The sequence below is a fragment of the Lipotes vexillifer genome, unplaced genomic scaffold (genome assembly GCF_000442215.2).
Source record: "Lipotes vexillifer unplaced genomic scaffold, Lipotes_vexillifer_v1.1 scaffold232, whole genome shotgun sequence".
In the NCBI taxonomy this organism is placed as follows: domain Eukaryota; kingdom Metazoa; phylum Chordata; class Mammalia; order Artiodactyla; family Lipotidae; genus Lipotes; species Lipotes vexillifer.
Genome location: NW_006793997.1, coordinates 2,892,865 through 2,912,254, shown reverse-complemented (window position 1 = coordinate 2,912,254; position 19,390 = coordinate 2,892,865). Strand labels below are relative to the sequence as shown.

The following is a 19,390-nucleotide window of genomic DNA, read 5'->3' as shown; positions in this document are numbered from 1 at the left end:
CTTGCTTACTGGGGGAAAACCCTCAAAGTTTGTTTCTATACAAATGTTATTAGAGCTGGGATTAAATAAAATTTAAATACCTTTTAACTATTATGCTGAACTTAAATGAACTTAAATGTTTTTCTTTTAAAAAAAAAACTAATTCATCATTTATCACGGAAAAATACATCAGTTGACACAAATCCCTAAAAGGGGTTTGAGATTATACTTGTGAAATTTACGGTAAGAAAGATTCGGGAAAGTTGTTGGATACTTCGATCAACAGTCTCTCGTCCTTTCCAGTTTCAGTGCTACTGAATTCCAAAGTAGGGTTTAGCTTTGTAGTTTATGACTGTATACACACACCTTGCAACTGCACCTGCCAGACGGTGCGCGGAGTCCTCCGGGCCTCCAGAGGGCACAAATGGTCTCGTTTTGTTGCTGAGCATGCGCCATATTTCTTTTGCCTGGGGGAGTGGGCGTGGGGCCGGATCGCGCACGCGCGGCCGAGTCGGGGCGGGGACTGGGCTGTCAGCCGCCTGCTGAGGAGGAAGCTGCGGTCCGCGTGCGGTTTGAGGGGCGGGACCTGGAGGCCTGCGGAGGGTCTGGCAGCAGAGGCAGGGCCATGCGGGAGCGCCGGGGCGTGGGGCCGCCGGCGTCGGTGGTGGTGGTCGCCACCGTGGTGCTGCTGCTGAGCGGCGTGGGGCCGGCGCGCGGCTCCGAGGACATCGTGGTGGGCTGCGGGGGCTTCGTCAAGTCGGACGTGGAGATCAACTACTCGCTCATCGAGGTGAGCGCCCGCCTCGCGGCCCGGAGCTCGCTGTGTGACCCCGGGCCAATCGCTCAACCTCTCTGAGCCGCGGTGGCCTCGCCTCTGACACCAGGCAGTTGCCACCAGCGCCCCACTCAGGGAGTCCTTTCCTTTTTAAAGGCGCCGCTCTCCGCGGGTCTCCACTATCTCCTCCCCAGTCGCGCTGGAGTGGGGGTTCTTATCTTGGGGTCAGCTACGGAGTGGGGGCGGGGGCGGGGCCCCGAAAGTATGTGCACATGGGTGTGAGGGACATTTTTGGTGACGATGATGGTGGTCTAAAACTTTTATTAGGTCACGCAAAACTAAGGATCCTGCAAATCAAGACCCCAGATTCTTCAAAACCTAAACTCCAGATCCCCAGAATCCAGGCCCCAGATCTCTTAAAACCCAGTCTCAGCAGGACCCAGACCCCTTAGGACTGATACCCCAGATTCTCAAACTCCCAGGAACCCAGACCTCCTGAAACTCAGATTTCTGAAACCTATATTCCAGAACCTAAAGACAGCAAGCCTTACCCACAGAACAGAGAGTCCCCGCAAAGTTCTAATCCACTGCTCCTCCAACCACCCTGGGGAGCTTTTAAAGAGCATGGATTCCCATCCCAGAGATCCTGACCCAGTAGATCTCTCTTGGCATCTCTGGGGCTGGGAAACTGTATTTTTAATTTCCCTGGTTTCCCCCATGGGACCCCTTTTCCTCTGAAAATGGAGAGTTGTCAGCTGCCTGTACTGGATAGTTATTGGAATTACACTAGAGATTTGTGCAGAAGTCTTTTTATTAAGTTGCAAAGCCCTGTTCAGTTAGATGATTATTAGCCTAGTGGAATTATGACCCAGAAAGCTTGTGAGAAGAAGGGAGATAGATGGAGTTGGGGATAGAAAATCACTTGCAGGACAGATGGGAAGGCACCCGAGGGAGGGCTGCCTCTCTTTCAGGAGGGTACTGATGATGGGGCAGAAAAGGGAATTTGAGAGAGAAAAAAGGAAGTGGCTGAAAAAGAGAAGGGAGTGGGGACCAAGACCCCAAAGGCTGTCTGTCTGAAAGCACATTGAGCTGCTTCTGTGTTGGTAGCTGGAGGGCTGCAGTGAAGGGTTGGACCATTGTGTTCTACAAAGTAGGTTACTGAGGATTGGGGGAGGGGTAGGAAGTAGATTCCCATCCCACTAGCTCTTTGACCTGGACTTGCTGCAAGTCCCAATTTTTATTCCTGTAAGATGGTGTTGGGTGAGAGGCAGCAGAACCCAGCATCATGTATTTTCTAAAGAAGTTAATCAATCGTCACCTTCAAGACGATTGGTCTTAAGAAGTCAGGCGTTTAATGAATCTACCCACTGACAGTAGCAGGGCTCCTAGGATCTCTGGGTGCCCATGCCACCACCGGGGTTGTGGGCACAGGACATTCCAGAAGCCGCCTGGAAAGGCTTTGCAACTTGTAGTGTCCTGGGGCTCCGGGAGGAAAGTGAAGGCAGTAAGGGGCACTCCCACCCCAAACACTAATACTGACCTTGAGAGCAGAGGGCAGGTTTTGTGACCTAATATGAAATGTGTTCCCTGAGCCCTAGGGCTGCCTGTCCAGGTGGTCTGAGACACTCATTCTTTCTTAATTTCCGATTGTGAAATGAGGTGTTTCATATGTGTAATGAATATTGCCATTCTGTGCCCTGACCTGTGCTTTATGAAAGAAATGTAAATAAGATATTTCACAATCATTTCTTGATTGTGTTTTCTGTGTCCCAGTAAAACTACCTTCACTCTTCTCCAGCTGTCTTCCCTTCTGGGTGTTTTTCCATCATATTCATTCAGTCAGTAACTGTTGAGTGAGCCCCGGCATGTGCAGAAACCTTGTGTCTGGTGGGGATATTCAGTTCAGTGAACAGAGCAGACAGAAATCCCTAAAAAAGAAAAACTGTATTGGTTGCTAATTCTTTAACAATCAGGAGATTTCACATTAAAAACTGCATTCCTGATTTCTCTGGAAAACCAGCTGATCTTTGGGCTGCAAAACTTGGCTTGGGTTAAGTGGCGATCTGTCTCTTTAGGTGAATGCCCCTTGATAGGACTTCCATGGCCCCTCTGGACAGCTGGATTTTCAGTCCCTGCTTTAAGTGCATGCATCTGAATTTCTTTATGGCCTGTGAACAAGTTTGAGTATTTATTGAGTACTTAACACTAAATAAGACACTGACCCAGGCGCCATGGAATGTAAGCGGTGGTCACTGCCCACGGAGAGCCTGCAGTCTGTACGTAATTTCACTGTGTTCCTTTCCTAAGTGCGCACGTTCTGAGTCTGCTGTTTTATACATCTTCTTAGCTGGTGTGACCCAATTCTATTATCATAGTTACAGATTATTAACATTAAAAGTTTATAGATGGATGTTACTCCAAGCATTGGGACTCTTTGGGGTAAATAATACAGATCCCTGGCCCTCACCTCAGACCGTCTATTTTAGAAACAGACGTGGGGCTCAGAAATTGCATTTTTGTTAAGGTACTTTACTAAAAATTGAAGTATAGTTGATTTACAGTGTTGTGTTTAGTTCCTGGTGTACAGCAAAGTGATTCAGTTATACATATGTATATATATATTCTTTTTCATATTCTTTTCCATTAAGGTTTATTACAGGATATTGAAAATAGATCCCTGTGCTATACAGTAGGACCTGTTTTTTATCCATTCTATATATAATAGCTTGCATCTGCTAGTCCCAAACTTCCAATCCAACCCGCCCCAGGAATTGCATTTTAACAAGCCCCTTTCTAACAGCAAAATTTGAAAATTTTAGACCCAGAAACAACATAGAGACAGACACTAAAATAAACTGAAAAACATTGAAAAAATACGACTTTGGGAGATAGTTTCTAATCTGAAAAATATCAAATCACATTATTTTGGGGATACTTGTCTTATTTCCCTCTGTCCTAATGCCTAGTGTTAGTAGCTTCATATGGTAGGTCCTCAGCAAATGCATTTTGACTGAATGCATTCAGGTGCGTTATATGTAGCTAATTCTCAACAGTGATATTATGACTTCTCTTTTCTTTCCTTCCTTTCTAGATAAAGTTGTACACCAAGCATGGGACTTTGAAATACCAGACAGACTGTGCCCCTAACAATGGTTACTTTATGATCCCCTTGTATGATAAGGTAAGAGGGGAGAGTACTTTAGTCTTTTATGATAGGAAGTTACCAGTGTGACCCACAGGGCTGTGCTAACTGGGAGAGTGGCTTTCCCACATGTGCAATGTTTTGTAAGTTGTAAGTGGAGTATGGTAATTCTGGCCAAATTCTGGCCAAGCTTATGAACTGGTTTGATTGAATGCAGTGATTCTCAATGTCTCCAGGACATTTGGCAACGTCTGGAGACATTTTTGGTTGTTACAATTGTGAGGGAGGGAGAGTGGTGCAGTTATCTCATCAGTGGACGCCAGGAATGGAGCTAAACATCCTGCCATGCTGTACGGGACAGACCAAATGTCACCAGTGCCAAGGCTGAGAAACCCTGATTTAATAGAACCCTTTACTTGCAAGCAGCTTAAAATATCGTTAAAAAGAATTATATAAGTAATATGTGAATTCATGAGCTTTGTGAAAAAAATCAAGGTGTTTAGAAGTATATGAAGTAAATTTTATCTTTTTTCCCCCAAACCCCCCTCCCTCTGTAGTGATAACCTCTGATAAAAGTTTCAGTGTGTATCCTAGCAGATGGCTTTCTCTGTACTTAGAGTTGTACAGATATCCACGAATATACATGCATGGACATATATGCAGATACACAAACACATGTGCACATAGATGGTTATCCATGCATACCCGTTCTCCCACCCCTCATTCTCCCCAGATTTCAACTTTTTATTTGGAAATATAGATTCACGGGAAGTTGCAAAAGTAGTTAATATACTGTGTAGTTTTGCTTTTGATTAAAAAAAATACAAATGGACTCAAACACTAGGCATTGTTCTGCAATGTGATTTTTTTCCCCTGTGGTGATGTTTTGGCACACTTTGGACATCAGCATGTATGGACCTTGCTTTTTTTTTTTTTTTTTTTTTTTATGCGGGCCTCTCACTGTTGTGGCCTCTCCCGTTGCGGAGCACAGGCTCCGGACACTTTTTGCGGTACGCGGGCCCCTCACTGTTGTGGCCTCTCCCATTGTGGAGCACAGGCTCCGGACGCACAGGCTCAGCAGCCATGGCTCACAGGCCCAGCCACTCCGTGGCATGTGGGATCTTCCTGAACGGGGGCACGAACCCATGTCCCCGGCATTGGCAGGCAGACTCTCAGCCACTGTGCCACCAGGGAAGCCCTGGACCTTCCTTTTAACGGCTGCACACATGTCAGAGGCAGGCCAAACTAATTTATTCCCAATTTCTCTATAGACACAGAGGCTTTTCCCCAGTTTTTAAAATTATTATTACTAACCACACAGCAATAAATATTCTTGAACTTACATCTTTATGCACAATACATAAGATTGATTTCTAGAGGTAGACTAGTTGGGTCTTGAAATCTGTTTTTTTTTAAACTATTAAACCATTCTCAAGGAACCCTTCACTCAAGGATGTATGTAAAATCTAGTTTTAAGAAATGACTTTAGTTCCTGAAGATCTGGCTGACCCTGGCAACCTTAGTCATATGAGGGGTTAACAGGAGACTGGATTAATAGAATGTTTGGAATCAGAAGACCAAGAGGGCTGAATACAGAGTCTTTGTAACTCTTTGATGGGTTAAGTGGGAGGTTCGGGGGTTGAGATTGCAGCACATGAAGGGAATCAAGAGCTCACTACCATTTACAAGTACAAAGTTGATGCTTGGAATTCCATTTCAGGTGTGAAAATTCTAGATAATAGGCTAGCACTAAACTAAATTAAACTAGTTGAATAGTCATCAGTTCTCAGTCCTTTACAGTGATTTTATTTTCTCCTTGTAGGGAGATTTCATTCTGAAGATTGAGCCTCCTCTAGGGTGGAGTTTTGGTAAGTTAACAAATAACCAGGTATACTCTGTAAAGAATTAGGTTATATGCTGAATATTAATTTAAATTGACAGAGTGCATAGATTGTTAAAATATTAAGGATTCCTTTCTAGTGTGGAAGAGGGTTTTTTTTTTTTTTTAACCGCCTTGCCCCTATTACTTTAGAGTAGATTGGATTTACTTTAGACCTACTTTAAGATTTTCTGTCATGTTTCTTAAAGTAGGCATCTTTTCTTGTACCTCTCAGAAAACTCCACTTTAGCAGCTTCGTTCATTAAGTGCCAGTAGAACTTGATGAATATAGAGGTCAGGAGTGGGGACTTGGTTCCTCTTCCAGGATGGCTTCTTTCTTAGCCCCCTCAGTGTTTTTAAAAAATTTTTTTCAGTGAATTAATGGCAACATTAAACATTGTGAGACGTGACATAAAAATCCAGATTTACTTCTCTTAAGAGATCAGAAGATCTGACAACCTTGGGCCTTACCAGCTCTGTGACGACCTTGGACGAGTTACTTCCGCTGGGTCAGCGTCCGTCTTCTCACTAGGGGTCAGGAGAGTAGTAGTACCTGCCTCACAGGCTACTGGAGGATTAATGGACCAGTGTATTTATGTGTTCAGAATCGCTGGCACATAATTGGCAATTAATTAGTAAACACTTAAAAACAGTCTTTCCGCACACGTACAAACAAAAGCTCCAGACTTTCCTGAGGTGACTGTCTTTTAGCAAAGTCAGAGGAGCGGGAGTGGGCTGGATCAGAAGAAGGGGTCCTGCTGTGACTTGGCTGGTGTTTTTGGAGAGCAGAGCCTTGACGTTTCGGTAGAGGGTGTGTGACCCCAGTTCTGTAGCTTGGGGGGAGACGTGGAGGGCCCAGTTGTTCCTACCAGGCCTGCCTGTGAGTTAGAGGGGGAAGAACTGAGTCCCTGCTGTCATGGTGGCAGCGACAGCCAACTCGCATCTGGGCGACAAGCTCTTTCTCAGTTCACGGAGGGGGGTGCCTGGCTGGTGCAGTCCAGAAAAGCGGAGGGGAGTCAAAGCCAACCCATGGCCAGAGAGACGACAAATCGGCCAGAGAGGTCACAGATCAGTGGCTTGCAGGAGTGTTTTGTTTGAATCCCCTCCCTTCTTGTCAGTTCTTTTTCTTTTAATAAGTTTTAAAATTAAATTACAGCATACTTTCTGAAAATTGTACTCATCACAGGGATATCAGGCGATGAATTTTCACAAAACGAACACAGTCACGTAACCACCACTTAGATGACAAGACAGAACCTGACCAGCACCCAGAAGTGCCCCATCCCAGGCACTTGCTAATTGTGCCGCCCGACCTAAAATTATAGATTATTTTGTCTGTTTTGAACTTCATGTAAATAGAATCGCACAGGGTACATTTTTGTGCCTGGTTTCTCTCTCTTGACAATTTTCACAGAATTCATCCTTATTATGTTAGTATATTAGTTCATTCTACTGCTGTGTGAATATCAAATGATTTACCCCCTCTACTGTTGATGGACATTTGGGTTGCGCCCCAGTTTTGGCCACTAGGAGCAGTGCTCCTGCGAACATCCTTGTACATATCTTGTGGTACACACATGTCTACATTTCTGTTGAGTATATACCCGGGTGGAATTGCTGGGCGATAGACTTTTTATATGTTCAGCCCTAGTAGAGATTGCCGGACAGCCAAGGTAGATGTCGCAGAACTTTGTTCTACTAGCCGTGTGTAAGAGTTCAGACCTCCACATCCTCTGGCTGTCAGTCTCTTTCATCTTAGCCGTCCTGGTGGTGGAGTAGTGGCCTCGCATTGTGCTTTTGATTTGCATTTCCTGATGGTCCATGAGATTGAGCACTTTTTCATATGTTTCCTGGCCATTTGGATATCCTCTTTTTGTGAGCTGCCTGTTCAAGGTTTTGTCCATTTTTCACTGGTGCTTTCCCCTGTGTATGTGCGTCATTCTTCATTTTACCAGAAATTCTCTTGACTGGTCCAGTTTTTCTGCCGCTTCTCACTTCACGGTCTTCCGAACCTTTTAAAAACTCAACTTTAACCCCTATTATAATGAACTCTTCAGTTTTTTTTAAAATTTGACTTAGTTGCTAATATTGAAAAATCAGGACACGGCACATAAAATCCAGATTTCCAGTTGTTCTTGAGAAGGTGGAAGCTTGGGCAGCGCTGGGTCACATGGCAGTAGTTGGTAGAAGCTGTCCCCCTTTTTCCATTTGCTGCAGTTCGCACTTGGCCAGTCTGCTGACTTCTAATCCACCGGGTTACTATGGACATTGGAGTTTACAGTCCTGGTATAATGTGGCCGAACTCCTGTACTTGGTCAGGAGACAGATGTGGAGCCAGACTTTTGGGGTTGAATTTGGGCTCTGTCCCTCACAAGCTCTGTGATTTTAGGAGATTCTTTAACCTTCCTGTGCCCCAATTTACCCCTCAATCGGCTGCAGATGTTACTACCTACGTCTAAGATAGTTGTCAGGATTAAGTGTACTTAGCTGAGTGCCTGGTCTGTGGTGGGCGTTCAGTAATAAAACTCGTTGGCACTCACTGGATTTTCCATGGGACTCTGAGATACAGCTCAGCTGCAAGACTGTTACAAAAGTATATTACACTGTAAACTCTGGTTCCCTTTGGGGTGGGGGAGTGGGTGTCAGGATGTAGGGGTGGGAAGGAGACTTTTCCCTGTGTACCTCCTTGTGCCTTCGGATTTCAAGCCATGTGAGTGGCTCATAAGTGAATACAGAGGAGGTTAAGCAGTTCAATGTGTTTTACGCAGACAGTTTCATCCTGTCCCAGAACTCAGCTTGCTCTTGTGTCCTGTACCCTGTTCCCCCCTCCCCCCTGTCATTGGGCAGAGCCAACCACCGTGGAGCTCTATGTGGATGGTGTGAGCGACATCTGCACGAAGGGCGGGGACGTCAACTTCGTGTTCACGGGCTTCTCCGTGAATGGAAAGGTTTGGCATTTGTCATGTTTGCTCTGTGGTGCATACTGGGTCTTCTCTTACCTTTAAAAAAGCAAGACGTTTTTAAACTGGGGGCTTTGAGCCCACAAGGGACCCACAGATAAGCTTCAAGAGGGCCTGGGAGCTCAATGAAATTGCATGTAAAACGTAGCGGGTGTTTTTAGGGGCCGGGTCTAGGTTGCTGGTCACTCCCCTGTCCGAGTATAGATACCAGGATGGCTTTTTAGAGGGACAGGTTCTCAGGGGAGAGTTCCCCCTCCCTGCACCCAGCACCATGGTTGAGATGCGCATATTTATTGCCTTCCTTTTCTTCATGGTGGGTTTATTCTCCTTTCCCTTGACCCTGAGAGTGAGGGCCTTTGGTCTCAGCTTTTTGTTTGGGTTTCTTGTTAGAGATGGGGACCCTGGGTATTTATTCTTTTGCAGTGGTTTGTAAAATAATTGTGCATCTTTAATTGAAGGTGTCTTAGAGTCAATGAAACAAAGTGTCATTTTACTGTTGCTGTTCCCTCTCCCTGTCCCCAAGCCTCCCTGGGAAGGGTATCCACAATCTCTACCATCTTTTCCAAGGAAACTTGACCCAAAGAAGGTCATGGGCTTTGTGTGGGGAGCAGGATGGACCGTGCGGCTGGGAGGAGGACGTTGCTGCTGGGTGGCTCCTAACTCCTCCGTCTCCACGGCAGGTTCTCAGCAAAGGGCAGCCCCTGGGGCCCGCAGGAGTTCAGGTGTCTCTGAGAAACACAGGCACAGAAGCAAAGATCCAGTCCACAGTCACACAGCCTGGCGGAAAGTGAGTCATGCATGTTACGCCCTGCCCCGAGGCTAGAGCCGGGCCCTGATGTGGGGGGAGCTTTGGATTTAGGGAGACCTGGGTTCAAATCCTGTTTCAGCCTCTTAACTTCCGACGCGTTCCTGCCCCTCAGGGCCTCAAGTTCCTCATCTGTAAAATGGAAGTCATTTGACCCATTACATCTAGTGTTGATGCAATGATTAAATATGAGATAAATAAAGCACCTGCTGCAGGGCCTGGCACATGGTAGCCCTTCATTTAATGTTTGGGACTGGCTCTGGAGCCCGACAGCCTGGGTTTGAATCCTGGTTCCCCCATTTGCTAGCTGTCTACCCCGGAGCAAGTTACTTAACACCTCTGTGCCTTGGTTTCCTCATTTATAAATGAGGATAATCATGGAACCTACCTCTTAAGGTTATTGAGAAGATTAAATTACGATATTATCGTTTCAAACTGTCTGGCATAGAATATGTGCTTAATAACTTAGCTCAATACAGATTAGCTCAATTATGATTTTTAAAAATCATTTTATCACTATTACATCACAGTCATTTTGTAGTTGGAACTAATGACTATTTAATTAACCTTGCTGAGTCATATTTAAAGCATTTATGTAATGGATTTATATCGTTGAGTTGTAAATATTAATAGATGTGCCAAGATTAATATCAGAATAGTTCCACCTGATAATGTTGAAAGGATGCAAATCACCACTGACTACTTCAATACACAAATATGACTAAACTGCAAAATAGAAGTTTGTAATGAGTCTGTCAGTACATCATCCGATTTTTAAATGATGATTGTTGAAATTATATTTCAGTTTTGAAAATTACTTATTGATGCCTCTCCAACCCCCTCCTCTGATCTGTAGAGGATGAGAGGAGGGGGTTGAATGTGGGACTTGCATTTTCTCTAGTTTCAGTAATTTGCTGCTGACCGTGCTGGGAAAAGTGACTTGAACTTTCTGAATCACTTTCCAAATCTCTTTCCTGTGCGCTAACTAAACTGACAGTGACGTGCAGAACCGGGATGCTATGAATGTGAGGTTAGAGGCTGAATCTTACCCAGGCCAAAATCCAGTGGCAGTGTCAACTCTTTTGTAGCAAATTGATTTCCAAGCTCTTTCCAGTTATTACAGGCAACAGTGGATGTAATAAAATACCACCACAGAAGAAGAAATTGCATGAAATTTTTGGAGTTCATGTCGCTGGAATTAGCCCTTTCATGGTCCGATGCTTTGCAAATCTAAAGGGCTAAATGTGTCAGAATCCTGGTAGTGGTGCTTCCATCCTCAGCTCATCCCACTCTGGTCTTGGTTTGTTCACAGCTGCTAGAATAATCTTTGTCAGCTTCTGGTTTCATCACAGTTGCTTTGTGCAAGAACCCAGATTGGCTTCTATTTGTGTCTGTTAAACACTGGGGTAGGAGTCAAGCTCATTGTCACCTGCCCTCCCCTAACGCTTAGTGTCATCTTGTGTAAGCGTCCGTCTCAGCTTATCGGGTCTGTCCTCTGTTCTTTACCCACCTCTCGTCCCTTCCCACTTCTGCTTTGGATGCTTCCCTTCTCTCCTGTTCATGCCTCTCACTCTGTCAACACACACTTGAATGTTCTGTGACTGATCCTTACTGAACCACAGGGACTGGTTTTTAGGCCAGAAATTTCTGGGGTTAAGGGAAACATGAGCCTTCCTTCCCATTAGCACACGAACCCCTCTCCTTGCACACAGCCAGTGCCCAATAAGTGTTGGCTGATGAGGATTTGTACAGCGAAGGATTGAATTTCATTTATGCTCATTTAACTGGCTAAGGGCAGTTCGTGATAACTCAAACATTATTTTCTTATGCTTCCAATAGTTGTCCTAAAATTAGAAGTGCTCGGGTTGTTGGCAGAAAGTGAAGTGGTATTTTGTATTTCTTAGGTTTGCGTTTTTTAAAGTTCTTCCTGGAGATTACGAAATCCTTGCAACTCATCCAACCTGGCCATTGAAAGAGGTGAGCATTTATTTCAGTTATGTCGATGGCCATGCCAGCGGTGTGCTGGTTTGGGGACAAATGTAGAGGTTTTCAATTCCAGATATGAAATGATTTTATGGTTTTTCTAGAAGTCGATGGAAAAAAACAATGGTGCTGCTGATTAGTTTGGTGGTACTTATACAGGAAAACTCTCTCCATGTAGCAGGTGTTGCTTATATTGGTTTCAGTTTTAGGTAACAACATTGTCATCCTGCTGTGAAATTGGTCTGTTATTAACTAGCTATTTTAAGCCAAGTCAACACCAGAAGGACCCGATGAGATTATTTTATTGTTCTTTTTTTAGTCTGTAACAACAATCTATAAATATACTTAACAATTTAGAAACTCTTGTACATGTGCCCAAGGAGAATGTATAAGAATGTTTATTGCAGCTTTGTTTGTAGTAACAGAATACTATAAACAACCTAAATGTCCATTAAGAGGAGAATGGATTGTGGTTTCATCCCACAGTAGAATTCTGTATGTCAGCAATAATGAATGAACCAGAGCTATGCACATCAATATGACTGTGCTTAAAAGCATAAAGTTGAAGGGAAAAGGCAAATTGCTGAAGGATAAGGAAATATGATACCGTTCATATAGTCATTAAAAACACTTATGATAATACCACTTATGGATACATTCACATGTAGAAAATTATAAAGACGCGAATGGGAATGGCAAACAGTATATTCATTATGGTACTGATGTTTGTAGAGAGGGAGGAAGGGGACGTGGACATCTGCAAGGGTCTAGAATTGTATTTCTTCTCTTTTATTCTTTAGCTGGTTGGAACTTATATAGGTGTTCTTTGGTATAGATCCCTATATCTGTTTTTTGTTTGACTGAAATAGTTTATAATAAAAGATCAAAAAAGGAAGAAAAATACTAAGCGAGGTTCTGTAATAACTGTGAAGAAACAAATTGAAGTTAAGACTTAACATTTTGACAGGCTTAGTTTTTATATTAGTTTTGAGGCTGCGTCTCATTTTTTTGCTAAAGAAGCATCAATATTTCAGTTATTACCTTGTAAGTTTTATGCATTTATAATTGATGATATAGTTTCACACCTAGATATGTCTGTATTCTTTTTATGACTTTGTTTTCAGGATTTTTCTCTTCTGGGCAACATTGAAAAATGTTTCATTTAAAACTCCATAGCTTACACATTATAAATAGAATACATTTTAAGGTTTGCATTGTTTGTTAATTGTATACATAAAGGAATTTGAGTTTATTCATGTAAAATTGTGTTTTAAAGTAAAGCAGGCCCCTTTGGGGGAGTAGTGACTGGAAATGAGCATGAGGGGAGCTTCTAGGGTGCTGGTTCTGTTCTGTGTCTGGGTGTTGGATGCATGGTGAGTTTGGGAAAATCACTGTGCTGGACGCTGAGACTATGTGCAGTGTTTCCCATGTGAATTATACTTTGACAAAGAGTTTAAAAATACACACATACATACCATTAAACATGGAAAAAAATAAAGCATGTTCATTAAAATAATTGGAACATACAGAAGAGCATAAAGGAGTGGAAGTGGAAAATCTGGAAGGTGGAAAACTGTAAAAGAGGTAAATTGTTACCATCTAGACGAAATCACCATCATCTCCATTTTGCCACAGTTCCCTTCACTTCATTTTGTGAATTAAAAAAGTTGTTATGGTACTACACGTGCAATTTTGTATATTGCTTCCCCCCAGTTAATATTTTAGTGTCAGCATGTCCTCCTGTTGTTAATTAAATGCTTTGTGTTTATTCTTTTGGAAGTTGACATCTTCTCTTGTAGGCGAGCACCACTGTACGAGTAACGACCTCCAATGCCAATGCTGCGGGCCCCCTCATAGTGGCTGGCTACAACGTGTCTGGCTCTGTCCGCAGTGACGGGGAACCCATGAAAGGGGTGAAGTTTCTTCTCTTCTCTTCTTTAGTAACCAAAGAGGTAAGCAAAGAAGAGTGAAGAACAAGAGAGATTGTGGGAGGGCTGGGGGCACGGGGGATCACAGACTAAGAATACACAGTTTCAAATGCAGGTCAGTCTCAGACTAGAAGACAAATGTACAGTTACCAAAGGGGAAAGCGGGAGGTGGGGAGGGATAAATTAGGAGCTTGGGATTAACAGATACACACACCACTACATATAAAATAGATAAAAAGCAAGGTTCTACTGTGTAGCACAGGGCACTGTATTCAATATCTTGTAATAAGCTATAATGGTGAAAGAATCTGAAAAAGAATATATATATGTGTAACTGAATCACTTTGCTGTGTACCAGAAACTAACTCAACATTGTAAACCCACTATACTTCAGTTTAAAAAAAATTAAATAAAAAATAAAATGCAAGTCAAGGTTGATTTATAGTTTCAGCATTTAAGAACCTTGTGTTTCTCTGTTGACTCACAAGAAATTGAATGCCTGCACTGGGAGGCAGTGGAATTCAGTGGAAAGTGCACTGGCTTTGAAATCAAACAGACCCAAGTTCAGACAACTCCCAGCTCTGCCTCTTACCAGCTGTGTGAACTTGGGCCACTCTGGTTTCTTACCTGGAGGATGGTGACCGTTTTTAACTTTTCAAACTTGAACGTAAAGATTTTACATTCTACCATGTCCTCTGCTCTGTCCTAGGTTTTAGAAATATATATTCTGTGAAATAAAACTTATACAAGTATTTTTTTAAATTTATTTATTTGTTTATGACTGTGTTGGGTCTTCGTTTCTGTGCAAGGGCTTTCTCTAGTTGTGGCAAGTGCGGGCCACTCTTCATCGTGGTGCGCGGGCCTCTCACTATCGTGGCCTCTCTTGTTGCGGAGCACAGGCTCCAGACGCGCAGGCTCAGTAATTGTGGCTCACGGGCCCAGTTGCTCCGCGGCACGTGGGATCTTCCCAGACCAGGGCACGAACCCGTGTCCCCTGCATTGGCAGGCAGCTTCTCAACCACTGCGCCACCAGGGAAGCCCCTACAAGTATTTTTAAAGCATGGCTATTTGATAATAATCAGAACATGTAAGTGGAAAAGGAAGTCATTTGGGGTTTTTTCTCCTGGCCTAGGATGTCCTGGGCTGCAACATGTCCCCAGTGCCCGGGTTCCAACGCCAAGACGAGAGTCTGGTGTATTTGTGCCACACGGTCTCCAAAGAAGACGGCTCCTTCTCCTTCTCTTCGTTGCCGAGTGGGGGCTATACTGTGGTGAGTGAAGCCGACTTCCGCTCTGTTTATGTTTGGGACACATATCACAGGAAGAGTCAGTGCCATTTGGATATCAAAGGACTGAATGGTTGGCCTGCAGTTCCATGAACGTTTTATTTAGCAGTTACTGAAGATGTAACTCTGTCCCCTCAGTAACAGCTGGGAATAGTGCAAGTCTTTCTCTTGCACAAATCTGAAACAGTTATGATTAATAGTGTATCTTTGCCTGCTTTGAACGCCTGGTTATTTGTGGGCTGCTGGATTGAGTGTTAATATTGATGGTTGAATCATGTTATTGGCTCTTGGTAATTAACCGACTTTTTCTTCCAGATTCCATTCTATAGAGGGGAGAGGATTACCTTTGACGTTGCTCCTTCTAGACTTGACTTTACAGTGGAACATGACAGCCTGAAAATTGAGGTAAGGCCTCTCTGTTGGAGTTCCCATCCCTGGGCACAGGTGTTGCAAATGTGTTTAAAAAAATCAGTTTATCTAGAAGTACTGTTGGAAAAAACAGAATGTTGTACTCTCTTCCACTTCATTCTGGGATCCACTAGATCCTTCACCTCTCTCACATAATGTCTTTATCTTAGAGAATCAGAGCCCTATTTACATCTACTTCATTCAATGAAATATATTTACCAAGTGTCAATGACATATATTTTAGGTACTGTTCTAGCGATGGGCATATATCAGTGACCCAAAGAGGCAAAAGTTCCTGTTTTTGTGGAATTCATGTTCTGATGGCAGAAAGAGACAATATACTTACAAATAAGTAAATAAGAAAGTATATGAGAAAGTCTTTGTTCTTTAGAAACATAAAGCGAGAAAGGGGATTATATAGTTTCAAGGTTAAGATAGGGTTGAGGTCTCATAGGTTGTTCTTGGGAAGGCCTTAGGGTGAAGGTGACTTTTGAGTAACAACCTGAAGGGGAAGAGGCAATGAACTGTACTTACATCTGTGGGAAGAGTGTTTAAGACAGGGAATGGCAGGTGCAAAGGTCCTGAGTCAGGAGTGTGGCCAGAAGGTTTAGGGAACCCCAGAAAGGCCAGGGTGGCTGGAATGGAGCAAGTGAAGAAGGGAGGAAGGGGAGAGAGTGACAGAGAGATGGTCGGGTAGGTTGTGCAGGTCCTGGTGGGCCATTCTGGGTGACAGTTGGCACCACTGAAAGGTTCTGAGCAGAAGAAGAGGTGTGTCCCCTCCAGCTGCCCTGTTGAGAAGAGTCTGCAGGGGGCAAGGTGGAAGTGAGGGAGCGGTTGAATAGGTGAGAGCTGACAGAGCCCGCAGTGGAATGACAGGTGGGGTGATGGATGGGGTGATACAGGCCCTAAAATAGATGGTAAATGTGTTTTTCATCACAGTTCTATCTTTAATTACAGACGTAGAAAATGGTTACTATAGAAAATTTGCTAGATAGAGCAGATCCCCAAAGAAAACAGCAGTCTTTCATAAGTAGACCACCCAGTGTTACAGTTATTGAAAAAATTAAATTTAATCGTTTTATTTTAATGTTACATTAGAAAGTACTGTGTTAAAGTAGCTTAAACTGGTGGGAGCTAGCTTTTAGGTCACATTCTCAGTGGGGTTCTGACTCTGCCTTTTAAGATTCAGTAAAGCATTGACTGTAGCGCTGTGCCCTGGAGGGGGGATGGAAGGGTGAAGGTCAAGTCCTTAGTGCTTCAAGGGGCTTGCACAGAAGGATGGGGGCAGGTGAGTGGGGAAAGACATTTCCCAGATCACAACCAAATGCTATGTTTTAAGCAGACATAAATGGAATTTCAGGGAGTGGCTTGTAAGCTGTATGAGGTCGGGACCGTTGAGTCTTATTCCTTACTGTATGCCTAGCACGTGATTTAGTGCCAGGTACGTGGTAGGTGCCTAATAAAAGTGATTGTTGAGTGAATATATAATTTAATAAGTGGGTTAACCACGTCTTTTTAGAAGGATCAAGAAGAGCTACCTGGGCTTCCCTGGTGGCGCAGTGGTTGAGAGTCCGCCTGCCGATGCAGGGGACACGGGTTCGTGCCCCGGTCCGGGAAGATCCCACATGCCGCGGAGCGGCTGAACCCGTGAGCCATGGCTGCTGAGCCTGAGCGTCCAGAGCCTGTGCTCCGCAGTGGGAGAGGCCACAACAGTGAGAGGCCCATGTACCGCAAAAAAAAAAAAAAAAGAGGAAGAAGAGCTACCTGACTAAAGAGGAAGCCATTTTATTTTCTTAGAGCTCAAATGCTGTTGCATATATGCGTGCATGCATGCATCCATCCATTCATTCAGGAGTCATTTATTGAGTGCCTTCTGTGTGACTAAGTCAGAAAAGGTCCCTATCTTCATGAAGCTCACATTCTAGTGGGAGGTAGGCAAACTAGAAGAAATCAAACAAGGACATACCAGATATTGGGGAGGTTTTTGCTGAAGCCTAGAAAGTAGGTTAGTGTGATGGACAGTAACTGGCTGGACCGTGAGGCAGGGGCTCCCGAGAGAGGGTAGTTAGAGCATCTCAAAGGTGGTGACAGTTTGAGCTAAACCTGAAGGACGAGAAGGGGCGGCCTCTCCCCCATCCTCTGCAGGTGTGGGAGGAGATCCAGGCTGAGGGAGCAGCTGGTGTGAAAGCCCCTCGTGGGGGAAGCATGCAGGAACCCAAGATCAGGGTGGCTGGAGCCCAGCTGAGTGCAGAGAGCCAAGCCCTGGCCCTCACAAGTGAGGAGGGCCCAGACACATAAACCAAGCAGAAGACAAGACGTGGGAAGGGGCTGCGGGTGGGTGAGCTGGGAGGGAGCTGGCTGGCACGGGGCACCAGGAGAAGGCAGCGTAGGCAGGGGTGCTTAGCGGCGGCGTGAGGGGCATGAGGCGGGCTTCTGCGGCTCAAGCACATGACAGCCTCCTCCCTGTTCTTCATCTTCTAGCCTGTGTTCCACGTCATGGGATTCTCTGTCACTGGGAGGGTCTTGAATGGACCTGAAGGAGAGGGTGTCCCGGACGCGGTGGTCACCCTGAACAACCAGATCAAAGGTGGGCAGACACACTGGGCCCTGGCCTGTTTGTCTGGGCTGGGTTTTGCTCACAGAGAGGAATGGAAAGGAAAGAAAATCTTAACGACTCTATGAAAACATGCCAGCTTTTGGTCTTGAGTATCCCTGTGTAGATGAGGGCTACACAGTTGTTTTTGTCTCATCCTTTTTTGGCCTGTTTTTGTTTTACAGTCAAAACAAAAGCCGATGGGTCCTTCCGTCTGGAGAACATAACAACCGGGACGTACACCATCCACGCCCAGAAGGAGCACCTCTACTTTGAAACCGTCTCAATCAAAATCGCACCCAACACGCCTCAGCTGGCTGACATCATCGCCACAGGGTAAGGCGGGCGTGCGGGGCCTGGAAGCACCAGTGCTTACGTTGGCGGCCAGCGGAGGACAAGACCACCTTCCATCTGACCGTGCGTTTCTGCCAAGGGTCCACATCCAGTCTCAGGCACCTATGGAGAAACTCAGGCTGGCTTCTTTAGAAAGATCAGAGCTAAGTGTTATAAACTGAAGGTGCTTAACTGGTAGCTGCTTCAAGGAAGTCATCTTGCTTCAAAGTTAAAATGGGTTCAAGTTAGAAGAAGATCCGTTGCGCCTGACTGCACATCTGGGAGGCCTGCCTTGGCTTCACTGGAAGATAATGTCGTTGGTTGAGAACATTTGCTGTAAGATGCTTCGGGTCGTTGTCACAGTTCTTCCCACTTTGTTGTACTTATTGTGAGTTGTGAGGGGATATCCCGTGGTTGAATTCCTATAGTTTTACCAAGTAGTGACAGTGTCTAGTGCAGAGAACCCTGGCCTTGGAGTCAGAGTTTGGGTCTTTCTCTTATCCGTGTGTCACCTATAGAATGGGGAGGCTGCCATCCCTCCTTGGCAATAGGTGCTCACTAAACAGTAACTTACCGGGGTTGGGATTGGTGAGCAGGGTCTGCGTGGAGAGAGGCCTCTCAGAGCAGCGTGGTGCAGATGGGGGCATAGCACTTGGTGTTGCTGGAGTGTAAAGTGCTGGGTGGATGAAGGGGGCAGGTGTCAGAGGGCCTCCTCACTCCCCCTTGGAAGACGGGGATTTTCTCCACCAGGGAGAAAAGTCAAGGGGCCGGTGAACGGTGTGAGCATGGAGGTAACATGGTTAGATTTTTGTCTTCAGTGAGACACTGTGGTGCCACGGCTGGGGGGAAGGCCTCGAAGGGGACAGGAGAGGGTGCGGGAGGCCTGAAAGCAGAGTTGACGAGGGCCTGTCTTATGGGGAAGTCAGGGACAGATCGGGAAGATATCTCAGGGTTCCCAGCCTGAGAGGCAGGATGGCTGTGGACGGGGAGAGGAGCCTGTTGGGGATGAAGCTTCAGTTGGGGCCGCGGCGGTCCATAGGCCCACTAGGTGGCGCTCTCCACCACGTGCTTGGATAGATTGTAAATCGGGAAGACTCGGCCGCAGGTGGCAGCCAGAACCTCGAATGTGTAAGAGCAGGTAGAAGTGGATCAGTGGACCGGAAATAGAATGTCAGCCTTCGAGGGGCGGCCTTAGGAGAACCTCAGGCGGGGGTTTAGGTGTGACCTCCCAATGGTGGTCCAGGAGCTGAGCCCTGAAGGCATGCTTTATTGGCTTGGTCGCTGAGGAGGTCTGTAGGCAGGTGGGGGGTTGTCTGTAGG

At 45.2% G+C, this 19,390-nt stretch overlaps 1 protein-coding gene across 2 annotated transcripts in view; it reads left to right on the top strand.

Annotated features, from left to right (window-relative positions):
• Positions 1-498: 498 nt before the first annotated feature.
• LOC103069974 (nodal modulator 1) overlaps positions 499-19,390 on the top strand; it is a 53,085-nt gene continuing 34,193 nt past the window's right edge. Inside the window, exons 1-11 of one of the 2 annotated variants that reach the window (XM_007466936.1) lie at positions 499-769; positions 3,846-3,935; positions 5,719-5,764; positions 8,623-8,723; positions 9,416-9,522; positions 11,445-11,517; positions 13,323-13,475; positions 14,584-14,721; positions 15,052-15,141; positions 17,626-17,731; positions 17,923-18,073. In XM_007466936.1, coding sequence (XP_007466998.1) covers positions 605-769; positions 3,846-3,935; positions 5,719-5,764; positions 8,623-8,723; positions 9,416-9,522; positions 11,445-11,517; positions 13,323-13,475; positions 14,584-14,721; positions 15,052-15,141; positions 17,626-17,731; positions 17,923-18,073 — 1,220 coding nt within the window. In that variant the 5' untranslated portion in view covers positions 499-604. The remainder of the gene's footprint in view (positions 770-3,845; positions 3,936-5,718; positions 5,765-8,622; positions 8,724-9,415; positions 9,523-11,444; positions 11,518-13,322; positions 13,476-14,583; positions 14,722-15,051; positions 15,142-17,625; positions 17,732-17,922; positions 18,074-19,390) is intronic. The other variant, XM_007466937.1, reaches the window with a different exon arrangement.